At 37.2% G+C, this 27237-nt stretch overlaps 2 protein-coding genes across 2 annotated transcripts in view; both read left to right on the plus strand.

Annotated features, from left to right (window-relative positions):
- Positions 1-15720, plus strand: part of LOC125233488 — a 35103-nt gene extending 19383 nt beyond the window's left edge. Inside the window, 13 exon segments of the mRNA XM_048139527.1 lie at positions 3154-3373; positions 4029-4248; positions 6542-6802; positions 7900-7909; positions 11448-11591; positions 12097-12181; positions 12544-12748; positions 13225-13419; positions 13723-13945; positions 14286-14505; positions 14839-14934; positions 14937-15057; positions 15361-15720. Coding sequence (XP_047995484.1) covers positions 3154-3373; positions 4029-4248; positions 6542-6802; positions 7900-7909; positions 11448-11591; positions 12097-12181; positions 12544-12748; positions 13225-13419; positions 13723-13945; positions 14286-14505; positions 14839-14934; positions 14937-15057; positions 15361-15640 — 2280 coding nt within the window. The 3' untranslated portion in view covers positions 15641-15720.
- Positions 15721-15898: 178 nt separating this feature from the next.
- On the plus strand, positions 15899-23571 carry LOC125225916 (UDP-glucosyltransferase 2-like). The gene is made up of 8 exons (XM_048129767.1): positions 15899-16099; positions 17506-17599; positions 17918-18116; positions 20382-20579; positions 21740-21962; positions 22270-22489; positions 22681-22900; positions 23274-23571. The coding sequence occupies exons 1-8, from the start codon at positions 15959-15961 to the stop codon at positions 23521-23523; spliced, it is 1545 nt and encodes a 514-aa protein (XP_047985724.1). The 5' UTR covers positions 15899-15958; the 3' UTR covers positions 23524-23571.
- The last annotated feature ends 3666 nt before the right edge of the window (positions 23572-27237 follow it).

Below are 27237 nucleotides of genomic sequence, written 5' to 3' on the forward strand. Positions count from 1 at the left end.
AACAAAAAGCTAGGTGTACTTATAAAGCACGAAAGTTCCCAATCAGTACACATCAGTTTAATAAATTTCCGAAATATCTGAAAACTTGTAATCAATGTGAGTGTATATCCTGATTTAATAACGTGAAAAATATCTCTGCAAAGTTCCGTGCGACGAATCAACATATTTTTGAAAGAAATTGCATTACGCCGAATGCTTCCTGTGGCCTAGCCAAAGTGACAATCGTTGACGCTACGATCGAAACGCAGTCTGTCTCTGTCGCGCCATTAATCCTGGCGTCCACTAGGCTCGCAGAGTCTCATTATTTCGCCTTCTGCATTTCTTATGAAACTGTGTTCTAGTAACGCGTCGAATCTCATTAAAATGTATATATGAGGACTCGATTCGACGCGGCTCGATGCCGCCTAAGTGGACGTAAAGCCTGGCTTGACGGAAGAGCGATAAAGATAACTAGCGACGATTACGATGTTTTCGTAAGCGTTTTTGCAATAAAATTGTCTATGTACCCAAAAGAGCGCTAGCGGAGAGGATACGAAACGCTTACGAAGCATAAGCGATTGTAATGTTGGCTAGTTACACTGGAAAACATTGCATTTGGAACGCGAATACGTATTCTGTTAACGAACACTCGTATCGCTTCGCTGCATTGAAATGCTAAGATTTTTTGTTCAGTACAAGATGTGTATTCGCGAGTCTTCATGGAATAGACGTGCCTCGAAAAGCATACTTTTTGATGTATTATTTGAAAAGTGATGTAATTATTTGCCAATATTAAAAATGCCTTCAGTAAAAACAAGTTCCTTCTTTGCTTGTAAATCCATCTCTCGACACAAGCTTAAAACTTTTAAACCTCAGTTTTGACAATTTAGCCCATATTCTTAGCTTGATAATATGTGTTAAAATGTCAAATATTCATATTAGCGCCATCTAGCCGAGCGTTCCCCAAAGGCGTACCGCCATCTAGGCCACCGTACCTATTTCCATATGGTTCTGAGGTACGTTTTTTTCTTAGACTGTAGCTGTCTATACGGAGTTACATTTATGTCTTTGGCTTAAACTGACCATTTGACTACGCTTCAGTACTTGACTAAGTACCTGTTCTTAATTAACATTAATTTTACATTATTTATTAGCCATTGAGTATGCGAATGTGTTTGCATATTTATTCATTGTATAGTACGGAACGCAAACCAATTAGGTAGGCTAATTGTATTTCATTACTAAAAACTCTTTGTTTAGTAATTATTCTTCGACTTTTTAAATTTCTATTTAATAAATCTGATAGAAAAGAAAAATGACTTGTTTACTACAAGTTGACTGTGATGTCAATCGACATTATTTCAAATTAATTCCATATTATCAAATCGTTCAACTTCATGTTTCATTTATTTATTATTAAGTAGAAAGGATGCCATCGCATTCAGGTTATTTCCTGTATGTTCCGAGCACAGTTCCCAGAGGAGTCGTGCAGATCATCGCACTTAGGCTATTTAATTTGGCAAGGATAAGTCTGCTGCTCCCTGAGGTGTCTATTGAACGTTGCTGAAGGAAAAGGATATGTTTGTATTCAAGTAAACATTAATATGCCCCTACAGTCCCCCGGGATTCGAACAAAGAGGTAGAATGGTGATGCAGTAGATTGTCTTTAAAATTCAGCTCGGCATGGGAAGCTGCCATGGAAGCTAGTGAGATGCTACTGCTGCAATCCTGTGGGACAAAGTAGTATTCTTTTACCTAAGAATTGCAATTTAAGGTGGAGTCTTGCCAAATCCAGGTCTAAACAATTTTGCACCATTTATAAAACCACCTAACGTAAACCATAGGAGTTTTAGTCAGAAAAGGATTCCTTGACGTTTTAATATTTGTTTTCTACAGTAACCTTATACTTGTATTAGTATATTTTATTTAAGATTTGTTCGTATCCAATTAGCATACACAAACACATGTATATATTGGTCCTTAGCTACATATTTTCGAGTTTTATCCCTTACCCAGATGTTGATTACAAAAATAATGCGGACGATCAATTGGACGGTGTTATGGAATAGCGAACTAAGCGCCAAAATCCGAAAAAAAAGTTATGAATGCAGTTCGGATATAAATGTGATAATCTATAGTATTGACTATTTCTTTGTTGAAAAATCATGCTCACAGCCTTATTTTAAGGGGTAGAATCAAGCGACACGTTAAAATTTGTATGGCCCTGTGTACTAAGTCGTTACGTAAAAACGAATTGAACGCCAAATTTACTTTTACAAATTATAATAAGCGTATATTCTAAATCGCAAAATCGAGTTAAACGCCATAAAAATGTTATTAATTCGTTTTGGTTTAAAGTTTTGATGATTTATAAACGCAATATCGATTTAACCGCCCTAATAGTGTCGTTTAATTCGTTGTTACATATTTGAAATTGCAGGATATTTCGCTTAATGAGAACTAAGTAACAAGAGGTTTTGTTATATCATAATATCTTATATGTGTAATCCTGGCTAGTACTAATGAATTATTATTAGTTACAATGCCAATTTTGCCATATATGCTGATTTTTTTGACATTTATTAAAAAAAGTTGATTGGAGAACAAAACTAAATTGTTAGACGGATCCTAATCATTGTGGAGGAAAACATTGTTGTTGATTTATTTACAATAGCACTATTTACTCAAATATATGGAATTTTATTTTATTCCAGTATTCACTTTACCTCTAACAATTTGCATTAAAGAATCAAGCGACAAAATATGTCTCATAGTACGCTACGGCGAAATAAATTAACCTCATCCCAGTATTAGTTCAATAAAGAATCAAGCGGAAAAACGTTAATAACTTCGAAACTTGAATAGGTATGGTGTTATTTTTTTTATCTATTTAAATTATGAACACTTTTATAGGTTCAATGTCAAAATTAACTTTTTTACTTTATAAAGGAACTTACAACAACTGATTCAAATTTCAAATCTTTCTAGCTCATTTTCTCGATTTCAACTAACTGTCGCTTGATCGCTTATTCCATAACACTGTCCAATTATACATATAAAAACAAATTATATTTCAACTGATTTAAATGTACGCAAGATATTAGAAAATGATAACAAAGCCCAAACGAATATTGAAGAAAATTCGACACGCAAAAATAAAAAATATTTTTTCAGGATCTCCAAGAGTTGATGGACAACGCCAAACACGGTGTCATATACTTCAGTATGGGCTCGAATCTGAAGAGCGTGGACATGTCAACAGCCATGAGGGACTCCCTATTACAAATGTTTGCCAAACTCAAACAAACGGTCATATGGAAATTCGAGGAGGACCTCGATAATGTCCCGCCAAACATTCATCTCGTCAAGTGGGCACCACAACAGAGCATTTTTTGTAAGTACTTTGTATTGAATAAAGGACATTGTGAACTATACGATTCTTACGACTAAATTCATAATTATTTTGCGATTTTGAGTTTCAAACAAAAAACGACCAAACAATTGAACTGTTTATATACTGTTATACTTAGTAGGTTTATTCCAAGTGAAGTATTATGATTATGATGATGTGTACGGTATTACTGTGACAGTAGTATTTTCCTTGTATTTTAACCACGAAGATTTATCTACATATAGGTACTCAAACTAAGATGTCTAATGTAACTTCCTACTGTACTGTAGTGTTTATTATTGCGAACACGGTGCCATCTACACATTTTTGTTGGAACACCTTAGCTTGAGTTCTCTCCAACTACACTGCTGCTGGGTTACCTTGACGGAATTGTATCACAAACTAGATGGCGCTGATTGACATTCTTTGTCGGAAAAGTATAACAAAACTAAAATATACCGTTTTCATCTTTTACTTCCACACAAACGGCAATAAACATTTTTACCATTTTTTAGATAATGAAAATAAAGGTCATTCAAAATAAGATCAGTAGCAAACATTATTAACAAGGAATGTATTTTACTGTAGAGACGGTTTAGTGTTGTTAATGTTCATTACTGTGCCTACAGTACACAATAAGTATGTACTTTCGTTTCAGCTCACCCCAACCTAAAATTCTTTATAACCCACGGCGGTCAACTGTCTACCACTGAAGCCATACACTATGGTGTGCCAGTGATCGGTATCCCAGTTCTTGGAGACCAGTACGTCAACATGCAGGCTGTTTCAAGGAAGGGATTCGGCATCAAAATCCAATTGGCCGAGGATATGGCTAAAGATATCTATGTGGCTATCCAGGAAATGTTGGCGAATCCTTCGTAAGTATCCTTCCAAACTTAAGTTCTTTACAACCCACGGCAGTCAACTGTCCACCACCGAGGCAATACACTACAGAGTGTCTGTAAGTGGCATCCTATTACTCGGAGAACAATACGTCAACATGCAGGCTGTTTCAAAGAAGAGGTTCGGCATCAAGATCCAACTGGCTGAGGATATGGCTAAAGATATCTATGTGGCTATCCAGGAAATGTTGGCGAATCCTTCTTGTTTAATGATTCCATGAAAAATAATTATGTATCCTTCCAAACTTAAGTTCTTTACAACCCACGGCAGTCAACTGTCCACCACCGAGGCAATACACTACAGAGTGTCTGTAAGTGGCATCCTATTACTCGGAGAGCAATACGTCAACATGCAGGCTGTTTCAAGGAAGGGATTCGGCATCAAAATCCAATTGGCCGAGGTAAGCTAATGATGTCTATGTGGCGATCCAGAAGATGTTGGAGAATCTGTCGTAAACACACTGAAAGAGGTATTTAGCAACCTGAAAACACTGCTAGGATTCGTAGAGGAGCTAGGGTGGTTGGAGTAGTGCTACCCCGTCTATTTCACGCAAAATAGGCACAATGGATGTCGACTTGCGGAAAATGCCCAATAAAACTAACTAACTAACTAATCTGTCGTAAGCTGTTTGATTTAACATTGACACTGGCTTAGCTATTAGAAATTTGAAATATTTGGATAATAACCTAACCACAAAATTAAAAGTTTGAAAAAAACCCCCGACCGCGACATAGTAGACCGATTTTCATGAAACATGGCTAAGAACACTCCCGACTAACTCAGCTTTCAGACAAAAAAAACTAAATCAAAATCGGTTCATCCGTTCGGGAGCTACGATGCCACAGACAGACACACACAGACAGACAGACAGACACGTCAAACTTATAACACCCCTTCGTTTTTGCGTCGGGGGTTAAAAATCGTACAAATACATTACATGTCATTAATACCTTCAGTCAACTGTAACAATATAGCAGTGTTTTTCCTGTTTATGATGTTTATGTGTGATGTGTGATGAAAGACAGACTATGCATATTTATAACAGATACTGGGTAGGACAATCCAAATTTACCTATACTCAAAATGTGATACTATTTATTAGACGATTGTTTAAAAATTTGCCCAGAGATTTAGCTGGAACTTTGCAGATAGTCAAGGTTTACATGTGCTAGATGGGTGCAATAATAATATGTAAGTGTTAAAACGAATAAGGTCAGCTGTGTAGGCAGTTGAACCACTTTTTTCAGTATTTTATTTTTCCCCTCACTAGCTCGGAAACACGTGTTTTGTCATGTTGAAAAACTAATCTAAATCGGTTCATCCGTTCGGGAGCTACGATACCACAGACAGACACACACACAAACAGAGACAGACAGACAGACAAACACACAGACAGACACGTCAAACTTATAACACCACTTCGTTTTTGCGTCGGGGGTTAAAAAAGAAAGCAACATTTGATGCCAAAATACCACCAACTGTTTAGTTAGACGTATATTCCGTCAAATCATATTTACCACAGATGTCATATATACCATAGATCAAGCAAACGTATCTACTTAGCGTGTCAAATGAACTCAGTGAAATCCACTGAGTTGTCCGTCTTTACTCGCAGCTTGCAGCTTTCGGGCGTCAATTTTTGTAAGTTGAAGTCAACCAAAACATAAAAAATGCCTCGTTACGTGATATTCAATTGCAACAACACAAAAGTTATGAACAATCAAGAGCCTGAGACATATTTAAAATTACAGGCAAGAATCAACTTCAGTACAAAATTTGACACGCTCGGCCCCTATACAAATATATGAATTTGTTTCTTCTATCTAAATTAAGTTCTGTGATATTTACCTATTATTTTGATGTAATAACCTAACCACAAAATTAAAATTTTGAAAAAACCCCCGACCGCGACCTAGTGGACCGATTTTCATGAAACATGGTTAAGAACACTCCCAACTAACTCAGCTTTGAGACAAATCTAAATTGTGTAAAATGACTAAATCAAAATCGGTTCATCCGTTCAGAGCTACGATGCCACAGACAGACACACACACAGACAGACAGACAGACAAACAGACAGACAGACAGACAGACACGTCAAACTTATAACACCCCTTCGTTTTTGCGTCGGGGGTTAAAAAAAATCCAGACAGACCATCACTTCATTGTTACTAACAAACTGATCGATTGTTGTTTCAAAATACCAAATAAAAGTCATCTTAGTATTTATGTTTGACTTGTTCTAAAACAATTTTTCATCTGTCTCAGGTACAAGCAAAAGGCAAAAGAAATATCGCAGATGTACCACGATCGGCCGGTGTCGCCGGGCGCGGAGCTGGTGCACTGGGTGGAGCACGTGGTGCGCACGCGCGGCGCGCCGCATCTGCGCTCCCCCGCGCTCATGCTGCCCTGGTACCAGAAGATGTACTTAGATCTCGCTGTATTAATTTTATTAGCTGTTATGATATTGCGTTCTTGTATTTCAATGAAATCAAAACAGACATTGAAAAAGAAGGAAAAGAAGAAATAGTCCCATGACTTTGCACTCAATTTTGTATAATATAGTTATTACTTTGGTTAAATAAATGCAGGGTATATAATGCTCAACAAATTACTGTGTTCTCATTTAAAATTAACATTGCCACCTAGGCTTTCATGTCATATTGATATACAATATACATATATCTCAGTGTGTATTGATTGGCCCTTCAGGCAATGGGCAACCAATGGGCAAACCACTAATTTTATTAGTATTTAGTGTTAATAAACTAAGAACAGAATGACTCATTATTCGACCTGGTCCTAGAAAGGAATTGTTCTATAGGTTATTTGACTTATCTGTAATGTTTTTAATCCAGTCAACCAGGGCAAAAAATCTAGTTTTCGAGTTATGCGAGTTTTTGGTTTTTTCCAAAAATTACCTCTCGTCCTAAGAATGCTAATTGTAGAAAAGTACGTCTTGGCAATATTTTACGTAATTAATTGCAAGTATAAAATGCATCTAATTCTGATTGAAATTGAATAAACTGAATACGATTTAGCTAATATACGGGATAAATGTAGCTCCACTAGACATCCATTACAAGACGACTCGCGGTCGCCAGCCTTCCTAGTATTTGCACCACAGACCAACCCCTATAGACATCCATTACAAGACGACTCGCGGTCGCCAGCCTTCCTAGTATTTGCACTGATATAAGCGCGGGCGCTCGCCGTGCCCGATCAGTATCGACCAAGTAACAGACCCGAAAGCAGCGCGTGTTTTTCGCACTAAAAAATTGGAAAAGGGTATTTTGATGCCTTAAAGATGTCCACCTGTAGTGTGGAAAGGTAACAAGAAGCTCAAATTTAAAAACAGACGGCATTACATTCCACAAATAAGTCATATTTATAATTTATTCAGAGCCGGCATAGGTCAACTTACATTGGCCACTTACGCGTCAGTAGAGGGACAGTCATACTTCTGTCCCTTTTCATCTGGCGCGACTGCCCGCCGTCCTTGAAACGGCCAATCACAGCGCGCTTAACACATTCACCGCCCGCTCCTCGCATCCCAAACACTGGTGACTCGTATCGCGAACAAAATATACAAGACTGCTACTCTATAGGAGGTTCTCTGTGTGTAGCTCATATAATGTATGTGGTTGCGATTACCTCAACAATCACCTCAATCACTGGAGCGAAGCAAAATTGGATTACTGAATGAATTCAAATTCAAACCAATGAGTCATGACCACGAAATACATTAATTACTAGTTCTGTGGCACGGTCTGTGTTTTGTGGTCATGATGGAAAATTTAGCCTTTATAAATGGTTACCGCTTTTTTAGAGTTCCGTACCAAAAAGGTACAAAAGAAATCCTTATGGCCCGAGTCTGTCAGTCTGTCTGTACATTCATAAATATCTCGAGAACTACTTATGCTATCGATTTTAAATTTGGCATAGTTATGAACATTGTTAACCTCTACACATTGAAGATATTATTTTTATACATTTATTAATATTAATTGTAGAAAATGAACAAAATGAAAGGAGGGCAAACTGTAAACTTCAAGAGGAACACGTCACAAATTCAAACCTGCAGCGAAAGATGACGGAGCCGCCATTCCCAACTTCAGCTAAACCAAGATTGCGAAGATGTGAATTATTTGTTTTGTTTGTATTGGGTTGGTAAGAAAGTAATGAGCGATCGATTGAATTCCACATAAAATTTTTGAGAGAGTTCTAGAATCTTCTATGGTCGAAAGTATATAAAGGGCGAGTCGCACAGTTTCTCGTCAGTCATTCACTAGCTGTCGCCAAGCTAATATAAGGAAGAAAATGGACGAATTAAAAGTGCATGTAAGGCATTGCTTACTATATGAATTTCAGTCTGGCCATTCAGCCGCCGAAGCAGTGCGTAATATATGTCAGCGTGTTCCTCCTGAAGTTGTGTCTGAGGCCACGGCGAAACGATGGTTCCAGCGGTTTCGTAGTGGCGACTTTTCATTATCAGATCAACCTAAGTCTGGTCGACCGGTGAAGATTGATGTAGCCAAATTAAAAACCTTAATTGAAGGAGATCTGAGGCTAACGAGTCGTACTCTTGCTACCGAGTTAGGCTGCTCTCATGTCACCATAGAAACACATTTACACGAGTTGGGAAAAAACTACAAATACAGTGTTTGGATACCGCACGAACTTGATAGAGATCAACTAAACCGCCGTGCCGATATCTGCATACAACTTCTGTCTTTTCGCCGCATATTCAACTGGTTGGACCATCTTATCACTGGAGATGAAAATGGGTCTTATATATAAATCACACACGCAAACGTCAGTGGCTAGCTCCAAACGAAAAAGGAATTGAGGCACCAAAAACAGAGCCTCACCCGAAAAAAGTTATGCTGTCCGTTTGGTGGGATATTCTTGGTATTATTCACTGGGAACTCCTACCAAGTGGAATGACTGTTACCGCATCAGTATACTGTAATCAGCTTGAAAATTTAAACCAAAAAATCTGTCAGAATCGTCCACAGCATGCTAAAGTTTTTTTCTTACGCGACAATGCTCGCCCACACATTGCAAAAGTGACTCGGCTAAAGCTATTGGAGCTAGGTTGGAAAGTGATACCTCATCCACCGTACTCTCCAGACTTGGCACCTACGGATTACGCCTTGTTCAGATCGCTAAGCAATGCATTGAATGAAAAAAAGTTCGATGATCAAGCCCATCTACGACAGTACATAGCTGAGTTTTTTGAATCTAAACCTAAGAACTTCTTTGCCGATGCTATTCATTCTTTACCAGAACGATGGAGACAAGTAGTAGATAACGAAGGCCGTTATTTTTTTGATAAATGATTAAAATAATAAATTAAATAAAAATTACAATATTGGTTATGATTCGCTCATTACTTTCTTACCAACCCAATATTATTGTTACTAGTTTCTAGTCTAGTCTATTGTTACTAGTTTTTTTATAAATAATGTATTGAAATTCTGTAAACTTCAAGATACTAAGTCAAGTAGGGGGTATCGTTAGAAAGAGTACATGTCTGAAATTGTACATGTCAAAACTATTTTTATAATTTTTTGTAGTGGAAAAATAAGAATTATGAAGGAAAATTAAAAAAAAAACATACTGTAGAGGTCGCGCACATTAGTTAGCGATTTCACCGAGAGATGGCACTATACCTATACTTCTAGTTAAGTCTTTAGGGTTAGGTATAATATGAGAAACATGAGATTATTTTAACTATTGAAAGTTTTAGTGCAGTTAGTGATCGAAATGTCGGGATGAATTGTTTATACGCGATATAATACGTTTCCATAGTAACCGAAAACAATATTATTGAAAGTTTGTACGGATACTGAACCCTCGGTGGGAAAGTCCGACTCGCACTTGGCCTGTTTTTTAACCGCCTTCCAAATCTCAAGGGAAGGGGTTCTCAATTCGTCTGTTTTTTTTTTTAATGTTTGTTCCTCAATATCTCCGTCGTTACTGGACCGATTTTGAATTTTTTTTTGATTGCATGTATATGCATACAGATTGGTCCCATTTTTCTCAGAACCCAGTTCTGATGATGGGATCCTGGAGACATCGAGGGAACTCCTCAAATCTGAAAGGCATACATATGGTGATTTTTATGTTTTTAAAGGAACAGCATGCATTTACGTACGGAACAGTGACATTTGGTGCAGTGGAACTCCTGATGATGGTCAGAATGGAACTCCTCAAATCTGAACGGCACACTTATAGTGACTTTGGTATTTTTATAAGAACAGCATGCACTTACGTCCAGAACAGTGACATTTGGTGTAGTGGAACTGCAGATGATGGTCAGAACGGAACTCCTCAAATCTGAACGGCACACTAATAGTGACTTTGGTATTTTTATAAGAACTACATGCACTTACGTCCAGAACAGTGACATTTGGTGCAGTGGAACTGCTGATGAAGAGTGAGCCGCCCCTAGTTAGAGTTCTGATAATCATGCTCAACTGTAAGTACTTCAGAATCATCCAAATTTCAAAATTGGTTTAGAAATGACGGAGATATCGAATAACAAACATTAAAAAATATACAGACGAATTGATAACAATGATAACATAATCCAACATTTGAAAGTATTTATCACCAGAACCCCAAAGGAAGGCGGTTTTTTTTCTTAAAAATTATTTTAATAACTGTTTAAGTCAGAGATTAAGGCACATCTATTTTCTCCAGTAATTTTATGAAATATAACGCCTTATGTCCAAAACCATGATTGACAACTAAGAAAAAAAAGTTCGAAATGTAAGCATCATCTTTTGCTTACTTGAATTAAAATTGGCTGTGACCTTGGATGCACGCTCGAGTCTATTATTAGAATCGACAAGGTCCACGTACAATATTATTATCTAATCAGACACTTTATACAAGTAGGTAGACAATATTTCAGTATTGAAAGTATGAAATATGTACCCAAAAGATAGTTTGCCTATTACTCGTACATTTTGTACACATATTTTTTTACGAATTCCGATCTGTATCCAAATACGATGCAACAACAATCAGTAACCAAGGCAACCGCCGTATGGCAGAGACGCCTTGCCGTTCCATATACGCTGATAACTATAAAAAAGTTGCCCTTATCTATAATAACTATACTAATTACCTAAATTCATATCATAACACGTAAAAAAATTAAAAGATGTTTTTTAAAGTTTTGATATTTGTGAGTTTAGTTTTAAGCGCAGATGCGTATAAAGTATTGGTGTTAGCGCCGACTCCGTTTAGGAGTTTGGGTGTGCTGGGTGAGGCCATTGTGAAGCATCTGGTTGAGGCGAAACATGAGGTAAGTAGGTATATTATGGATTATTTGGTTTACAAATCTTGAAATATGGATTGACTAATAATAAAAAAAAGATTTGGCTTAAAGTGTTTAGGTAATTACTTGAATCATTAAATCATTGAATTATTAAATTTTAAAAGTAAGTATCATTGCCGCTTGCCAGAAGAAATACACATTATTTTTCAGAGCAAATTGTTTAAAAAATATTTGTAAGACATAGAAATCATATTTCCCGCCTGATTTTTAAGTTTATGTCAATTAATATGGGTCATATTTTTATACATGTAATATCTGATACATTACCACTGCAATATTATCGCAGTATGAAACCTATCGTATAAAAAAAATCAGGCGTTGTTTGTTTTTTTACTATTGGATCTTTTACCTTTTCACACATAAGTTAGGTAGGTACCTAATTTATACCTATATAGACATTCAGAAATCAGTAGAATAAATCAGTATCAAATCTTCATGTAAATGTCAGTAAAATTAACTGTCCCCATTTCAGGTCACATTTGTCACTGCATTTCCAAAGGAAACTACGAAAAACTATCGTCAAATTGATGTTAGCGACAACGCGCTAGCACTTGGTGGTAAGATGAATCCAAATTTTAGAATAAAGAACCCTTTTAGTTAGTAGTTGATCCCATTTATACCACTAAATGAAAGTTTTCACAAAAGTATCTTATATTCTACTAGCTCTTGCCCGTGGCGTCGCTCGCGTTAGAAAGAGACAAAAAGTAGCCTATGCCACTCTCCATCACTTCAAATATCTACACTTAAAATATCACGTCAATTTGTCGCTCCGTTTTGCCGTGAAAGACGGACTAACAAACAGACACACACCCTTTCCCATTTATAATATTAGTAATACTAATATTATAAATGGGAAAGTGTCCATACTAATTTAGTATGGATGGAAAGTATCCATACTAATTTAGTATGGATATTTCAGGTAATGATGATGGTGCTTCATTCACATTAGCCTGGGTAATGGAAAACCCCCAGCTTATGAACGACATTCGCTACTTACAAGACGTAGCATTTATTATTGCAAATGAAACATTCCAAAACAAACATTTTCTCAAACTTTTACTAGATCCTAAAGAAGACTTCGATGTGGTCATCAGTGAACTATACGAAACTGAGTTATATGCTGCGTAAGTTACACAGGATACAGGCAGAGCTATAACCGCAAAAATCTAAATCACAAAATGCGGCATCTTTTTCTATCACTCTAAATACTTTTTCATTGGAGTATAAGAGAAATACATCCATGAAGACCCTAATAGTCCTACTCATTATTGGAGGTTGCATATGTATGCATTATGCTGGCATAAAGTAAACCATTACTTATGTGACAGCAGTTTGAATATTTATGTTTTGTACGTTGTGTTTGTAAATATGTCACTCAAAATATATTGCTCGCCACGTAAACTAGTATTTCCATTGGTATCCACACTCTGCCTAACCCCGTATAACCGGTAAATAACAATAGGTTACAATAGGTAATGCGCCTCACGCACTGGTGGAGTGCTAGTTAGTATTAAAAAAAGTGGTTTGTAAATAAATAGTTTGTGAAACTTGCGAAAATTATGTCGGATGAGAACGGCATAAGTGGTATTAACATTTTTAGATTGGCTGCGTTATACAAATGCCCTTTAATTTGGAGTTACTCAATGGGTGCCCATTGGATGGCTCTAAAGCTGGTCGCAGAGGCCACGAACCCAGCGTTTGCCATGGACTATCTCTCACCGGAGGTACCTCCATTCGACTTTTATGGGAGACTCAACAAGCTTTGGCTGCAAATACAGTGGATTTATATCAAATGGTAAGTTGTGTTATAGGTAATCATTCTTTTTCTGCTAAAATCATTAAACCTTTACTACCTCTACTGTTTCTTTTTTAATCACCATTGAATCAAAAAGTTTTGAAAAGCACAAATGTGCTAAAGATGCACTTTCATACTTCATTATCCAATGAAGTTTATGGCTTTTTAATAGTTTTCACTTCTACTCATCTTCCAGATCCCACTTATTTACATCTCGATCACTAGCAACCACCAGAACTAAAGTGTAACTAGCAACTTAAACGTTGTTTAATACAGATTTCGAAACTAATTTAAAATTTTCAGGGCAGAGACCATGCCAAAGGAAAAAGCTGCTTACGAAAGATTATTGAAGCCAATATTCGAAAACCGAGGGCTATCTCTTCCAAACTATGATGACCTAATATACAACGCTTCTCTGATATTAGCTAACGACTACAGGGGAAACGGTCTGATGCCGAGCACGCCTCAAAACTTCCAGTTTATTGGAGGATACCACGTAGAGACACCTCCAAAACCACTACCAGAAGTAAGTTATCATTTATATTGCAATCAGTCTAGTTGCAGTAGTGAGTTAAAGAGCTGTACCTACTATAGTAGTGTTTAAAACAGAACCAATCATAGACCTGGCACAAAATTTCATGATAATCAATTGATATTTGCGAATATTAATATTCTTCACAGTATTGTTGTCGCAGCTGAAACAGAGCTCTTTATCAACGCTCTGGTTAGGTTTGAAGATGAACTAATCGTAGATGGGTTGATTTTCTTCAAGATTTTCTGCAAGTTATTGCACACCTATTCACCTGAGGCAGATGAGGAGAAATATCGATCCAAACATCCCAAAATAAAATATCTGTGTGTTATAGAATATTCAAGAAATATTGGACAACGCAAAACACGGTTTCATATACTTCAGCATGGGTTCCATCTGGCAAAGCAAAGACATACCAGTCAACATTGTAAATGGCCTGCTAAAGGTATTCGGTGATCTGAAAGAAACTGTTATTTGGAAATATGAAGACCAGCTTCTTAATTTGCCGAGAAATGTTCATATTTTAAAATGGGCACCACAGCCTAGCATTTTGGGTAAGTAGGTAAAGCTACAGCTTTATAAAGTAAAATTGCGGGCGGTTGCTAGACATAGGTTGGTAACATAGTTATAATTATGGATAGAAACCGCACCGAAAAGAAGTTTTCAAAATTGCACAGACTCTTTTAAAATTTTTCGGTATTGATCTTCGCACATTTCTTACCCTATACACGCCTGTCAAACATCGACCGTTGAGAAATGAGAATATTGCGTAAAACATCCTAATCATAAGCAGAATATTCTCAATTTTCCAGCAATTTACGGAAAATTTGGAAATGTAACTTAACCGCGTGTATAATAAAGATAACTATCTGTTAATTAATTTCCAGCTCACCCCAAATGCCAGTTCTTCATCACGCACGGAGGCCACCTGTCTTCCATCGAGACCGTCCACTTTGGAGTACCCACAATAGGGATCCCGGTCTTTTTGACCAGTTCATCAATATAAACAAAGCCATTGCCAACGGATACGCCATCAAAGTAGACCTCACTTACAATCTCCACAATGACCTGAAGATAGCTATAAACAAAATGCTGTCAAATTCGACGTAAGTATAAATGTAGAAAATAGGAATGAATTAAGCTACTTAACGATATTTGCGAACCTCACTGATGACCACATCGAATTCTTGCTACTTGCGTCATGACACGGCTTCTGAGAGCCAAGGTTCAATTTTGCAACTGACTCCAGGATTTGGTCTAGCTTCGCGAAAGCGAGTGCCATCTGGCCTTGCAATCCAGAGGGCAAACTTGGCCCTATTGGATTATTTCGGCTTCCTGTCGATGCGATGTTTGTGTTCACCTAAAACCTACTGGCATATAAGTTAATGATGAATTTGTCTACTCACCAGGTTCAAAGAAAAAGCCAAGGAGTTATCCCAGATCTATCACGACCGGCCGCTGTCGCCGGGCGCGGAGCTGGTGCACTGGGTGGAGCACGTGGTGCGCACGCGCGGCGCGCCGCATCTGCGCTCCCCCGCGCTCATGCTGCCCTGGTACCAGAAGGCCTACATAGATCTCTTTACTATAGTCATCAGTGTTGTAGCCGGTGCAGCCACTGCTTTTATTTTATTTATAAGAGTGTTTAGTCGTACTTTTCGCAAAACTGACATGAAAAAGAAGCGTAATTAATTTGTTTTATACAGAATGATTTTAAATGTTCAGGTATTCAACTTTTGTTACAAAATATTATAAACTGTTTTATTAAGAAACCGGGTTTTTTTTTGACACATTCCGTAATTTAAAGAAAAGATGGTGTTCGTTGGCGTGAAACTAAAATATACGTTCTTATAGTTATTTTATAAATATTTTAATTTGCAAAGTGTTAAAACATAGTCGCGCCAATATCAGGTGGGAATTTTCCACCATAGTATTGACAATCTAGTACCCAATCTCTTCATTCCGGTCTCGCCCGCCGACGACGGCGTTTGACAAAATAACCTTATCGTGATGTTTAAATTAATATTATTATTGTGTACACTATCATGTATAGATGCATACAAAATATTGTTGCTGGCGCAAATGCCGGTGAGGAGTCTCAACATTTTAGGAGAAGGATACCTTCGGCATCTGACGAACGCCGGACATGAGGTCAGTGTTTACCAAAATAGTTTTAAATCAGTTAAAGATAGTGTTGTTGCTAAATTTGAAGAACACTACCTACTCTTTTTACGATTTTACGAGATATGCTAAATAAACATTTGGCTTTTATGATTTGTATCTTCATTGTAACTTGTAAGTCCCTAGTTGAGTGACATCACTGCTGACTTTTTAAGTGCATCTCAAAATAATTTGACCTTCCTTATAAACTACTAACGTCTCTTGTCGTCTAGCCACTCAATTGCTCTAAAATTTTCAATGGACTCTATTGTCAAGAAAAATAAAGGTGACATGACAGCTGGTAACTAGAGCGACCAAAAGCATAATAATAACTAATGCTTGTATACAGTTAACAGTAAAAAAACTGGCATAATAATTAGCATGAATTTTGTATCTAAAATTCTGGTTACAAAATTACATTTAATAAAAATAACAAACATAATAAGAAAATACCCCATAATGGACGGTGATGCCATTATGGACAAAAAAACACAAATCCTTAAAAATAAGTATCTAAAATAAGTTTCTAAAAACTGACGGCTATGTACCATAAACTAGAGTTGTAGAGCTGTTTCATTTTGAAGTTTCAATTAATTCGGTTTTTTCTGAAGGATTTGGCGACAAGATAAAATTCACCAGTTTATTGAAAAAAATATCAAGACGAATTCTTAGTAATGTTGCTAAGAGAGTTGAGTTCATGTATAAAATAATAAAATAATAACGGACGGTGTAATCTTGAATGCGTTTTACTTACTGCATTAAGCATGAGATAAGGTATAAAACATACTAGTTTGTTCCTCCAAAGATATAAAGAAATGACGTTATTTTGCGAGTGTCCATTACTAGACCCGAAAAACTGCGTACCTCCTATAATGGACAAGGAACAATTTACAAAACCAAAATTTACAAGAAACAATCCTATGTTAAAATAACTCAAACTAATTGTATTTATGGTGTATAAAATTGACTCATTGCGTATCAGTTGGCTTTAAAAGTAAAATTTTAAACTTATTTCACTGTCCATAATGGGGGATCCATTACTGGAGAACTGCCGTCCATAATTGGAAAAAAAACACCTAGTTTTAATTTGTTAACTATGAAGAAACCAATATTAGGAGTATCTATTCTGCAATACGCTTGAAATGTAAAAGAAGGATAGGACATTCAAGATTTAACACGCTTAGCCGTAGAATTTTTACATTTATCAGTGAAATATCAAAAACAGGCGAATTTTTTTCTTAAACTGTCCATGATTGGGTCCGTCACTAGGTAATTTAATAAATATGTGTGTTTTATGAACATCAGGTGTTATGGGATCCATTTTCTTTGTAATGGCCCTACAATATATTGTATAGAAAAGAATTTAAATCGAATTAAGAATGAATTCTTGCTTGTAGGTAACTTATATATCAGTTTATCCACCAAAAAATGTCCCAGAAAAGAATTTTCGCCACATAGACCTCAGCAGTACGCATATGAATCTCATAAGCCGTAAGTCCATAATATGTATTTAAAAGTTTTCTATACTTAGTCATCTTTTGTAAACTTTGCTTCTGTCGTTTACAAAATCCAGTAACTGATTACGTAAAAGTACGACGAGAAAAAATAATGCCAATTCATTCACTTACATGTTGCTGATAATTTTATTCTTACTACTTAATAATAAACAACTTATCAGAAATAATCTGAAACTTTGCGGGTCATATTACATAATTGTAAAGGCAACCTGTGTGCTTCTCTGCAAATAAAAATATTAATAATTCTTCGATTACCACGCGGAAGTAGCTAACCTATGTCTTATAATTTCAGAGGACGATATACTAAACATAGGACACCTAATACGCCACCCACCAGCTGAGCATGCTGACATAGAATACATACAGAAAATGGGTCTCATAACCGCATATACTACATTCGAAAATGAGAAAGTGAAGAAATTTTTAGACGACACAAGTGAGCACTTTGATGCGGTAATCATCGAACTTTTTGAATCCGACTTGTACGCAGCGTAAGTACCTAATTATACGACGAACTTTGTCATTAGAAGTAAAACCTAACCACAAAATTAAAATTTTGAAAAAACCCCCGACCGCGACATAGTAGACCGATTGTCATGAAACATGGCTAAGAACACTCCCGACTAACTCAGCTTTCAGACAAAAAAACTAAACCTAAATCGGTTCATCCGTTCGGGAGCTACGATGCCACAGACAGACACACACACAAACAGACAGACAGATACGTCAAACTTATAACACCCCGTCGATTTTCGTCGGGGGTTAAAAACTCTGTGTTACCTTACCATTATAATACGGAATGTATTAAAAACATTCTCATGTAAAATGTCGTGAAGACAAGACCATAAAGGATGGTCAGAAAAAAAAACCGGCCAAGAGCGTGTCGGGCCACGCTCAGTGTAGGGTTCCGTAGTTTTTCGTATTTTTCTCAAAAACTACTAAACCCATCAAGTTCAAAACAATTTTCCTAGAAAGTCTTTATAAAGTTCTACTTTTGTGATTTTTTTCATATTTTTTAAACATATGGTTCAAAAGTTAGAGGGGGGGGACGCACTTTTTTTTCCTTTAGGAGCGATTATTTCCGAAAATATTAATATCATCAAAAAACGATCTTAGTAAACCCTTATTCATTTTTCAATACCTATCCAACAATATATCACACGTTGGGGTTGGAATTTAAAAAAATATCAGCCCCCACTTTACATGTAGGGGGTACCCTAATAAAACATTTTTTTCCATTTTTTATTTTTGCACTTTGTTGGCGTGATTGATGTACATATTGGTACCAAATTTCAGCTTTCTAGTGCTAACGGTTACTGAGATTATCCGCGGACGGACGGACGGACGGACGGACGGACAGACAGACATGGCGAAACTATAAGGGTTCCTAGTTGACTACGGAACCCTAAAAAGATCTCATGTTGAGCCATGTTTCTTACTTTTCAAGTCCTAACTCTAAAAACTCTATTTTTCTTTCTTCTTGCGGTACTACAAAAGCGATTGTTGAACTGTTGAAGAAAGTGTTGATGAGTGAGAGCCACACGTTTTGACTAAGATCCATATTATCTTATCATATTTTGACGACCGGTCTGGCGCAGTCGGTAGTGACCCTGCCTGCTGCGCCGCGGTCCCGGGTTCGAATCCCGGTAAGGGCATTTATTTGTGTGATGAGCACAGATATTTGTTCCTGAGTCATGGATGTTTTCTATGTATATAAGTATTTATATATATTATATATATCGTTGTCTGAGTACCCACAACACAAGCCTTCTTGAGCTTACCGTGAGGCTCAGTCAATCTGTGTAAGAATGTCCTACAATATTTATTTATTTATTTATTATATTTTATATTATTCATGATCATTGAACGCCTACGCCTGCAGTTGCGACAGTTTAGCTTAAATTCAATTGAATCAACCAGTTGCATTGTAATCAATATTTTTATTTTAAAGTTCTACAGCTATAAAACTTAGGAGTTGATATAATTAGTATTAGAGCTAATATTAGCTATAGTTAGTATATCAAAATAACTTACTTACTTCACTGGCTCAGCAACCCAAAAAGGATTTTGGCCTCCGACACAAGAGATCGCCACTCTGCCCTATCCTGCGCCACTTTACGCCAAAATAACACTATGACAAAATTAAACTGTTAATGTGATAGTTTAGTTTAGTTTAGTTTATTTATTTCATAATGGTAAATTACAGTATAAATTATTCTACGTTAACCTATATGAATTTACATTATGATCGTCAATTATAATAATTTGGCATGCAAAGATACAATAATATAACGTCAATAATACTCAAAAACAATAGAAATTATTAAATTAACAATTTGTAAATGTGGTTTTCAAAACCACCGTCATTAAAAACTAAATAAATAATATAGCACAAGTCAAATTAAAAGTCTAATAGTTAGGTATCTCATAATGATCGTCATATTAAAATGAAATTATGAGCAATTGGTAATAATAATAGTTCAAAATGTCAAGTAAATTATTACAATTTTAATTCCTACCGAATATAATGGATTTTTCAATAAAAAGTTCCTCAGTTGAAGTTCAAATGCTTCGTCAGAGATTTCAGTTCTTAATTCGGCGGGTAGGCGTTCGTAATAGGTAGGGCCTATCACTCGTGGATTCTTGCATGAAAGTGCCATGCGACGCGGCACTGTTCTCACTCTCACTGATATAACTCATATAAGGAAAGTTTATTGATTAATGTTAATGATACGAGTATTATCTTGAAATTCCAGATTGGGCCCTCTGTACGGTTGTCCGGTAATCTGGGCCTACTCCATGGGTCCACACTGGCCGGCCCTACGGCTGGTCGATGAGACCACCAACCCTGCTTACGCGATGGACTACTTGACCCCTGACATCCCACCATTCCCCACGTGGGGAACACGGCTACTTAAGTTCTGGACCCAGATCAAATGGATGTTTATAAAAATGTAAGATATACATACATACACACATACATACAATCACGCCAGTATCCCAGGAAGGGGTAGGTAGAGCACATAAAACTACTCAAATTTCAGTGCCACTCTTGGCAAATTAGGGGTTGAAAGAAAATGAAACTGTGACACTGCAGTACCAAATTGCCAGCCTCTCGCCTACGCCACAATTTAACATTTAACCCATATCCCATAGTCGCCTTCTACGACACCCCCGGGAAGAAAAAGGGTGGTGAAATTGTTAACCCGTCACCACACGGGCAAATGTAAGATATATTTAGCAAAATACACGCATCTGTTCATCGTCATCACCTTATTACTTAAGTACCTAGAGAATAATTTTCGAAAAACTCACGCGTACTAGCACGCAGCGTTGGACATGGATTTAATGGAGCATCCACAGTCACTCATTCACATAACACAACACTTCGGAGTACAAGTTATTGCCTACCCATTTAAGTACTTCCACCATTAGGTATGTTAACATTCACAGAGGAGTACAAAGCGACACAATACACGTCCAAATTGCCATTATCACAACACAATTCCTAAATTTCTTAAAGCTACAAAACTATATGAAATGTTGTGACATGCACTTTAACCCTGACACTGACATGAGCATGACAATTGCGGCCTAGCTGCGAAGGAGGTCGTGTGATGTGTTTTTAACCCCCGACGCAAAAACGAAGGGGTGTTATAAGTTTGACGTGTCTGTCTGTCTGTCTGTCTGTCTGTCTGTCTGTTTGTCTGTCTGTGTGTGTGTCTGTCTGTGGCATCGTAGCTCCCGAACGAATGAACCGATTCCGATTTAATTTTTTTTGTTTGAAAGCTGAGTTAGTCGGGAGTGTTCTTAGCCATGTTTCATGAAAATCGGTCCACTATGTCGCGGTCGGGGGATTTTTCAAAATTTTAATTTTGTGGTTATATTATGTTTTTTTCTACTCCCGAACTGTTATTTGTCATTTACAGGGTCATGCATAGATCTTGCAAACCCTACATAATAGTACATTGTGCAACAAGGAAGGAAAGGGGGACATTAAACACGAATATTTAATATAGTTACCTCCTGAGTTACACACAATGTTTGACCTCTTTTAAACGCCGGTTGCATAAAATAGTATAACAGTCTATACCTATTTTTCTAATAATTTCAGGACCAACATAGCACACAAAGAAAGGACTTTTTACGAACAGTATTTTGAGCCACTCTTTGCTAAAAGAAATAAGCTCCTCCCTACATACGAAGACGTAATTTATAACGCATCCATGGTGCTGTCGAATGAGTTCCCTGGAAATGGTCTGATGCCAAGTGTACCACAAAACTTTAAGTTTATAGGGGGTTACCATATCGAAACACCGCCAAAACCACTTCCACAAGTAAGTAAGATCAATAATATAATGGCTTAAGAAATGTAGGTACTAGCTAATTTTAGTTGTATTACATGGAATAGATGCTGTTCTTGTTATTTCCCATGACATGGGAAAATATACTGAGGCAGTATCTGCCATATTAAAGCCGTCGTCTATAGACACACAACTCAATAAAGGATAAAGGACTACCTATCAAATACTTAATCCTTTATTTGAAAGTTGATATAGATTCAAAAATTAACCGGGCTATGGGATAAAAAAATCTATTTAATATATTTTAATTGTGTGATGTGCTCAATCAAGAACTTTGCAGGAAATACGTACAATTTTGGATAACGCCAAACACGGCTTTATTTACTTCAGCATGGGTTCAACATGGAAAAGCAAGGACATACCAAAGGAGGTCACGAAAGGTCTTTTAGACATGTTTGGAACTTTAAAAGAAACGGTCATATGGAAATATGAGGAAGATCTGCAAAATGTTCCAAAGAACGTCCATATTTTAAAGTGGGCACCACAAACTAGTATACTAGGTAAGACAGTAGAAGAAATGATAGGACATACCTATAGAATAGATGCGAACTAACCTTTGGCGTAAACTTTTTTGAACGGATGAAATTTGGCTACTCTCAAATGTGCTACCTATGGCCATGCCAGCTTAAAGTTGTATGTCTCTTAAGGAGGAATTTTAATAAATTGTAAATATGGCTATTTTTATTTTCAGCTCACCCGAACATTCTGTTCTTCATCACACACGGTGGTCTACTATCTTCCATTGAGTCCGTGCATTTCGGCGTTCCAGTTATTGGTGTGCCCATTTACTTCGACCAATTTATCAACATCAACAGAGGGGTACAAAGAGGAAGCGCCCTCAGAGTAAACTTGTCAATGAATTTGCCAAAGGACCTGAAAGTTGCAATTGATACTATGGTTAAGGATAATACGTAAGTTAACCTGACGGTTCAGCACAATTTGCGTTTTCGCGAGTCCAAGCGTGACTTTGAGTCCATAATTATGATCTGGGAATTATTACCCAATTACCCATATTCACAATCTATCCAATCTATAGCCGGCTGCATGTCAAACAAAGCAACTTTTCAGTAGAAAAATGCACAATTTTCTTCATTTCCTTCGCGCATACAATTTTTTATTTTCCTTTTTTTACTGCTGGAAATGGCAATATACAGTTTACGTGTCGGAAATAACCAGTTCCGTTTCTGCAGCTCTGTCACATTCGTAAAAGTGTGAAGTAGACGCGATAAATCTAGCTGGAGAAGCTGGGATAAGAACTGAACGTAGTGTTTTTGTTTTCTTCAGATTCCAGAAACGTGCAGAGGAAATATCCAAGATCTACCACGACCGGCCGGTGTCGCCGGGCGCGGAGCTGGTGCACTGGGTGGAGCACGTGGTGCGCACGCGCGGCGCGCCGCATCTACGCTCCCCCGCCTCGCTCATGCCCGCCTGGGAGAAAATGTTCCTCGACGTTATAGCTTGTATTATATTAATCAGCATAGTTATTGTGTACAGTGCCAAAAAAGCAATCAAGTACCTACATTTTTGGGGCTAAACAAATTGTAAACAAGAAAAAGAATAATTAAATTCTGTTTAATTTGGACCAAGTATTATTTTTTCTAATTTTCACTGAAATACTTAATACCATATAAACATAGAACAACACACACTCAACTAGGGTGCGGTGTGCAGATGACGGGAGGACTTACGGAACTAACTTATTCCGTCTATTGTCCTTTGAGTCGTCGGCAACCCGAACCCTCCTTGGAACTTGTACACACCTTTTTACTGTGTATTTAATACAGCAAAAGGGAATGTACAAGTTTCTAATGGGGTGGCAACGCGCATGTGACACTCTTTGAGTTGCAGGCGTCTATAGGTTACGGTGACCGCTTTCCATCAGGCGGGCCGTACGCTTGTTTGCCACCGACGTAGTATTAAAAAAAAAGGTAGGTATTATCGATATTCATGGTTAATACTAAACTTACCTTAAAATTACATTAGGGACGTTACCAGACGGAGAGAAACGTCGACGTTCAGCTCTTTATTATCAAAGTACCTTGCTGTTGCTGCATATATTTTGTGCTCTAGAATTTATAGATACAGAAACTTAGATAGGTACCATAAATCAGTATGGCACTGAATCCAAGACATCAATCCAACATAAATCAATGCTAGTGAGTATTATATTTTTTGATTCTGCATCAAATATACAGTATTAAAACCTAGAACTTTTTTATTCCAATAGCCACGAAGAAGAAACAATCTAAAGAAATTTCATAATTGAAAACTGTCATGAAAGGCTAGATTTTATTGATTGAAAGTCTAAATTGTTATTGTTTTATTTATTTACAGTTTTTAAGTAACATGTAAGTAATATTTAGAACATTAGCCTATTAACTTGGAGACACCCGGAACATAATACGGAAATAAATAAATTATCAAACGAACGTGACGAGCACAAATATTTTGTTCCTAAACTTATGGATGTTTCTACGCACCTATGTCAAATATTACATCTGTCGTTTTCTGAGTATCCACAACACTGCTTAATTTTAGCAAGAACATAGAAATAGAATGTCAAAAATAGTCATCTTTTCATAGTACCCACAAAACAAGCCTTCTTGAGCTTACCTTGGGACACACTGGCCGAGACTCAGTCAATCTGTGGAAGAATATCCTATAGAATGTGTTCTCATTTGTACTCAGCCTCTTTTGCACTCGAGGGTTAGCTTCTCTGCTTCTCTTACGCAGACTCCAGATGTCTTTAAACGTTAGCGAAATGATAGGTCCGTGTCTATAAGTCAGACAGTCCCTATAAAAAAATTGGTTTCAATTAATAATGAATTTCAGGCCCGTTCTTCATCACGACGCGTGGCAGGGCTGTACTAAGCCCGAAGTGTGCGCTTCCTCGTTGCGGCTTATGAAGATGACCGTAAAGTATCCCAAACAGACACATAATTAGCTCAATTTTCAAGTTTTATTAAACGTATAAACCCGGTCACTCACGTGAAAATAGTCGGAAAACGCTCGACATGTTTCGCTCCGTAACGAGGACTACGCCCAGTGTGCATATGAGCCCTTAGCGAATGACGCGGCTGGTCCATACAAACCGATTCCCACCGGCTTGCCTAAAATTGAGTACTAGTAAAGTACCTAATACCTTAAAATGGGTTTATTTTTGCTCAGTGTTGCAGCAGAAATTTTCACCAGCCGCCACTGATACCTAGTGAGTGTAGTATAGTGTGCAACCCAACAAATGACAATTGTGTCGAAAATGAAGGTAATAGTTTCCATACCATCGGCATCGCGCGAGTTTAATGAAAATGCTCCTCGTTTTTTTAGTTTTACGTTCAATCAGTGCAAATAATCTCATCGATGTAGGGAACAAATCAAATTCCCGATTCCCGGCTTCGCCACCAGTGGGCTTGATCGCTTTTTCTTTAGTGTATGGTATCTATTTCAGTTTACAAATAATCTCATGTTAATTAATAGACGTACCTACTTTTTTCAGCATATTCCTCTGCCGCCTCAGCAATAATGGAAGGTGGTGGCGAGGGCTTGGTTGCGGTGGTGAGCTGGCTTACCGACGAGGGACTAGCTTTTAATGTTCTCAGCTCCCGACAATGGAGACTACCGGAAAAGCTAACCAGTGAGTTCTTTCTTATATAGTCACGCCAGTATACCAAAGAGACTAGAGATTAGGTAGATTATATGGAGTTGTTACTTTGTCCCTGTCCCTACCCAGCGTATTAACCCCTGGAACGCCGTTGTCAAAAATTTGCTACTGAATTAATAACTTTCAATCTGTTCATTACAGTTTAAATTGCCTGGGACAGATCTGGAACAAGGCGCTTGAAGGGTTAAACCTGGAAAAAATAAATACTACTGAACTCCTCGAAGATAGCCATGATTGCCCCATAGAGCTCTCATAAAAACAAATTCACGTGATTTACTTGTACACTTATTGGCAACTGCAGAGTAGTTCAATCTGTTATTTTATTATAATTTGCAGCACCGCGACCGTCTCGCAACTCCTCAAATGCAGTAGCATCACAAACCGTATCCGAGCACAATTATAGACGTCGGCGATTATCTCCAGAACCATTTGCCAGCACCTATCAGGTATTCCTTTATTTTAAGTTTTTGGACAAAAGAAAGTTTAGCACACAAAAGGTGATCTTTATGCCAAAGGTCATTATCTACTTGTCAAAGCAAAAAGATTGTGGGCGTCTGGATATATAAGTATATGATGTCCCACGGATATTGTACATATCATTGTAATGTCTACAGGTCTCCCATTGCGGCGTAGACACCCGTTCCTTTGATCGTCTGCACGGAGAATTCCCACCACAGAGGCCAAAACCATCATCAGGTTTGTCTTTGAAAAACTTTCATATTTCCAACTGCCTAGTGACCAATAGTAAAGCGCTTGTACTGGGGCCCATTTCTCGAAGCTACAAGTTACAATTTACAAGTGGTAGTCAATATCTAATATGACAGGTAGGAAAGAGACTTCCGCTTGTAACTTGTAACTCAGCTTCGAGAAATGGGCCACTGGTGTCATAATTTTAGTTTCAGGAGGAGTTTAAACTTGAACCTTTAAAGAACAGGATTATAATTATTGAATTTGTAATGCGTAATAATCATTTTCTAAAAACCGTCGAAGACTTAGTTAAAATTACAATAAGGACTATGTTTCTAAACAGTTATGTTAAAACATGTTTTCAGAGTTTGGCAATTTCGAGGTGGGGAATAACAATCGATGGCATTCCTTTGCACGCAGTGACCATAGCTATCGAGGAAATTTAAATAAACTAGGAAGCAGAGGTATATTTTCACACAGACTTCTTTTTATATACCTTCGTTTTTATGAATCCTGTCTATCATGTTATTAAATATTATGAATCTATCAAACAGTATTTTTTCTGACTCGCAGGTTAATTTGAATGGTATCTGTTTGGCATGGCCTGTGAGTAGAGATGGGTAACTACCCAGGTAAATACCCGACGGTGGGTATTTACCGGGTAAATACCCGATATTTACCTACCCGCGGGTAAATACGCGGGTATTTTCATTTTTCTTCCAAATTTGACGTTTTAAATGGTGTTTTGGGCTAAAATAGATTAATTTAAGTCAGTCTTTGTAATTGTACACATAATGTTTATTCAAATTGAGAACGAATAGGTTGCTATGAGATAAAATGTGATTTTAGTGTATCTTTCCAACTATAAAAATGGTGTAATATCATTCTCTGACACACGGAAAT

This window comes from Leguminivora glycinivorella, chromosome 1 (genome assembly GCF_023078275.1).
Source record: "Leguminivora glycinivorella isolate SPB_JAAS2020 chromosome 1, LegGlyc_1.1, whole genome shotgun sequence".
In the NCBI taxonomy this organism is placed as follows: Eukaryota; Metazoa; Arthropoda; class Insecta; order Lepidoptera; family Tortricidae; genus Leguminivora; species Leguminivora glycinivorella.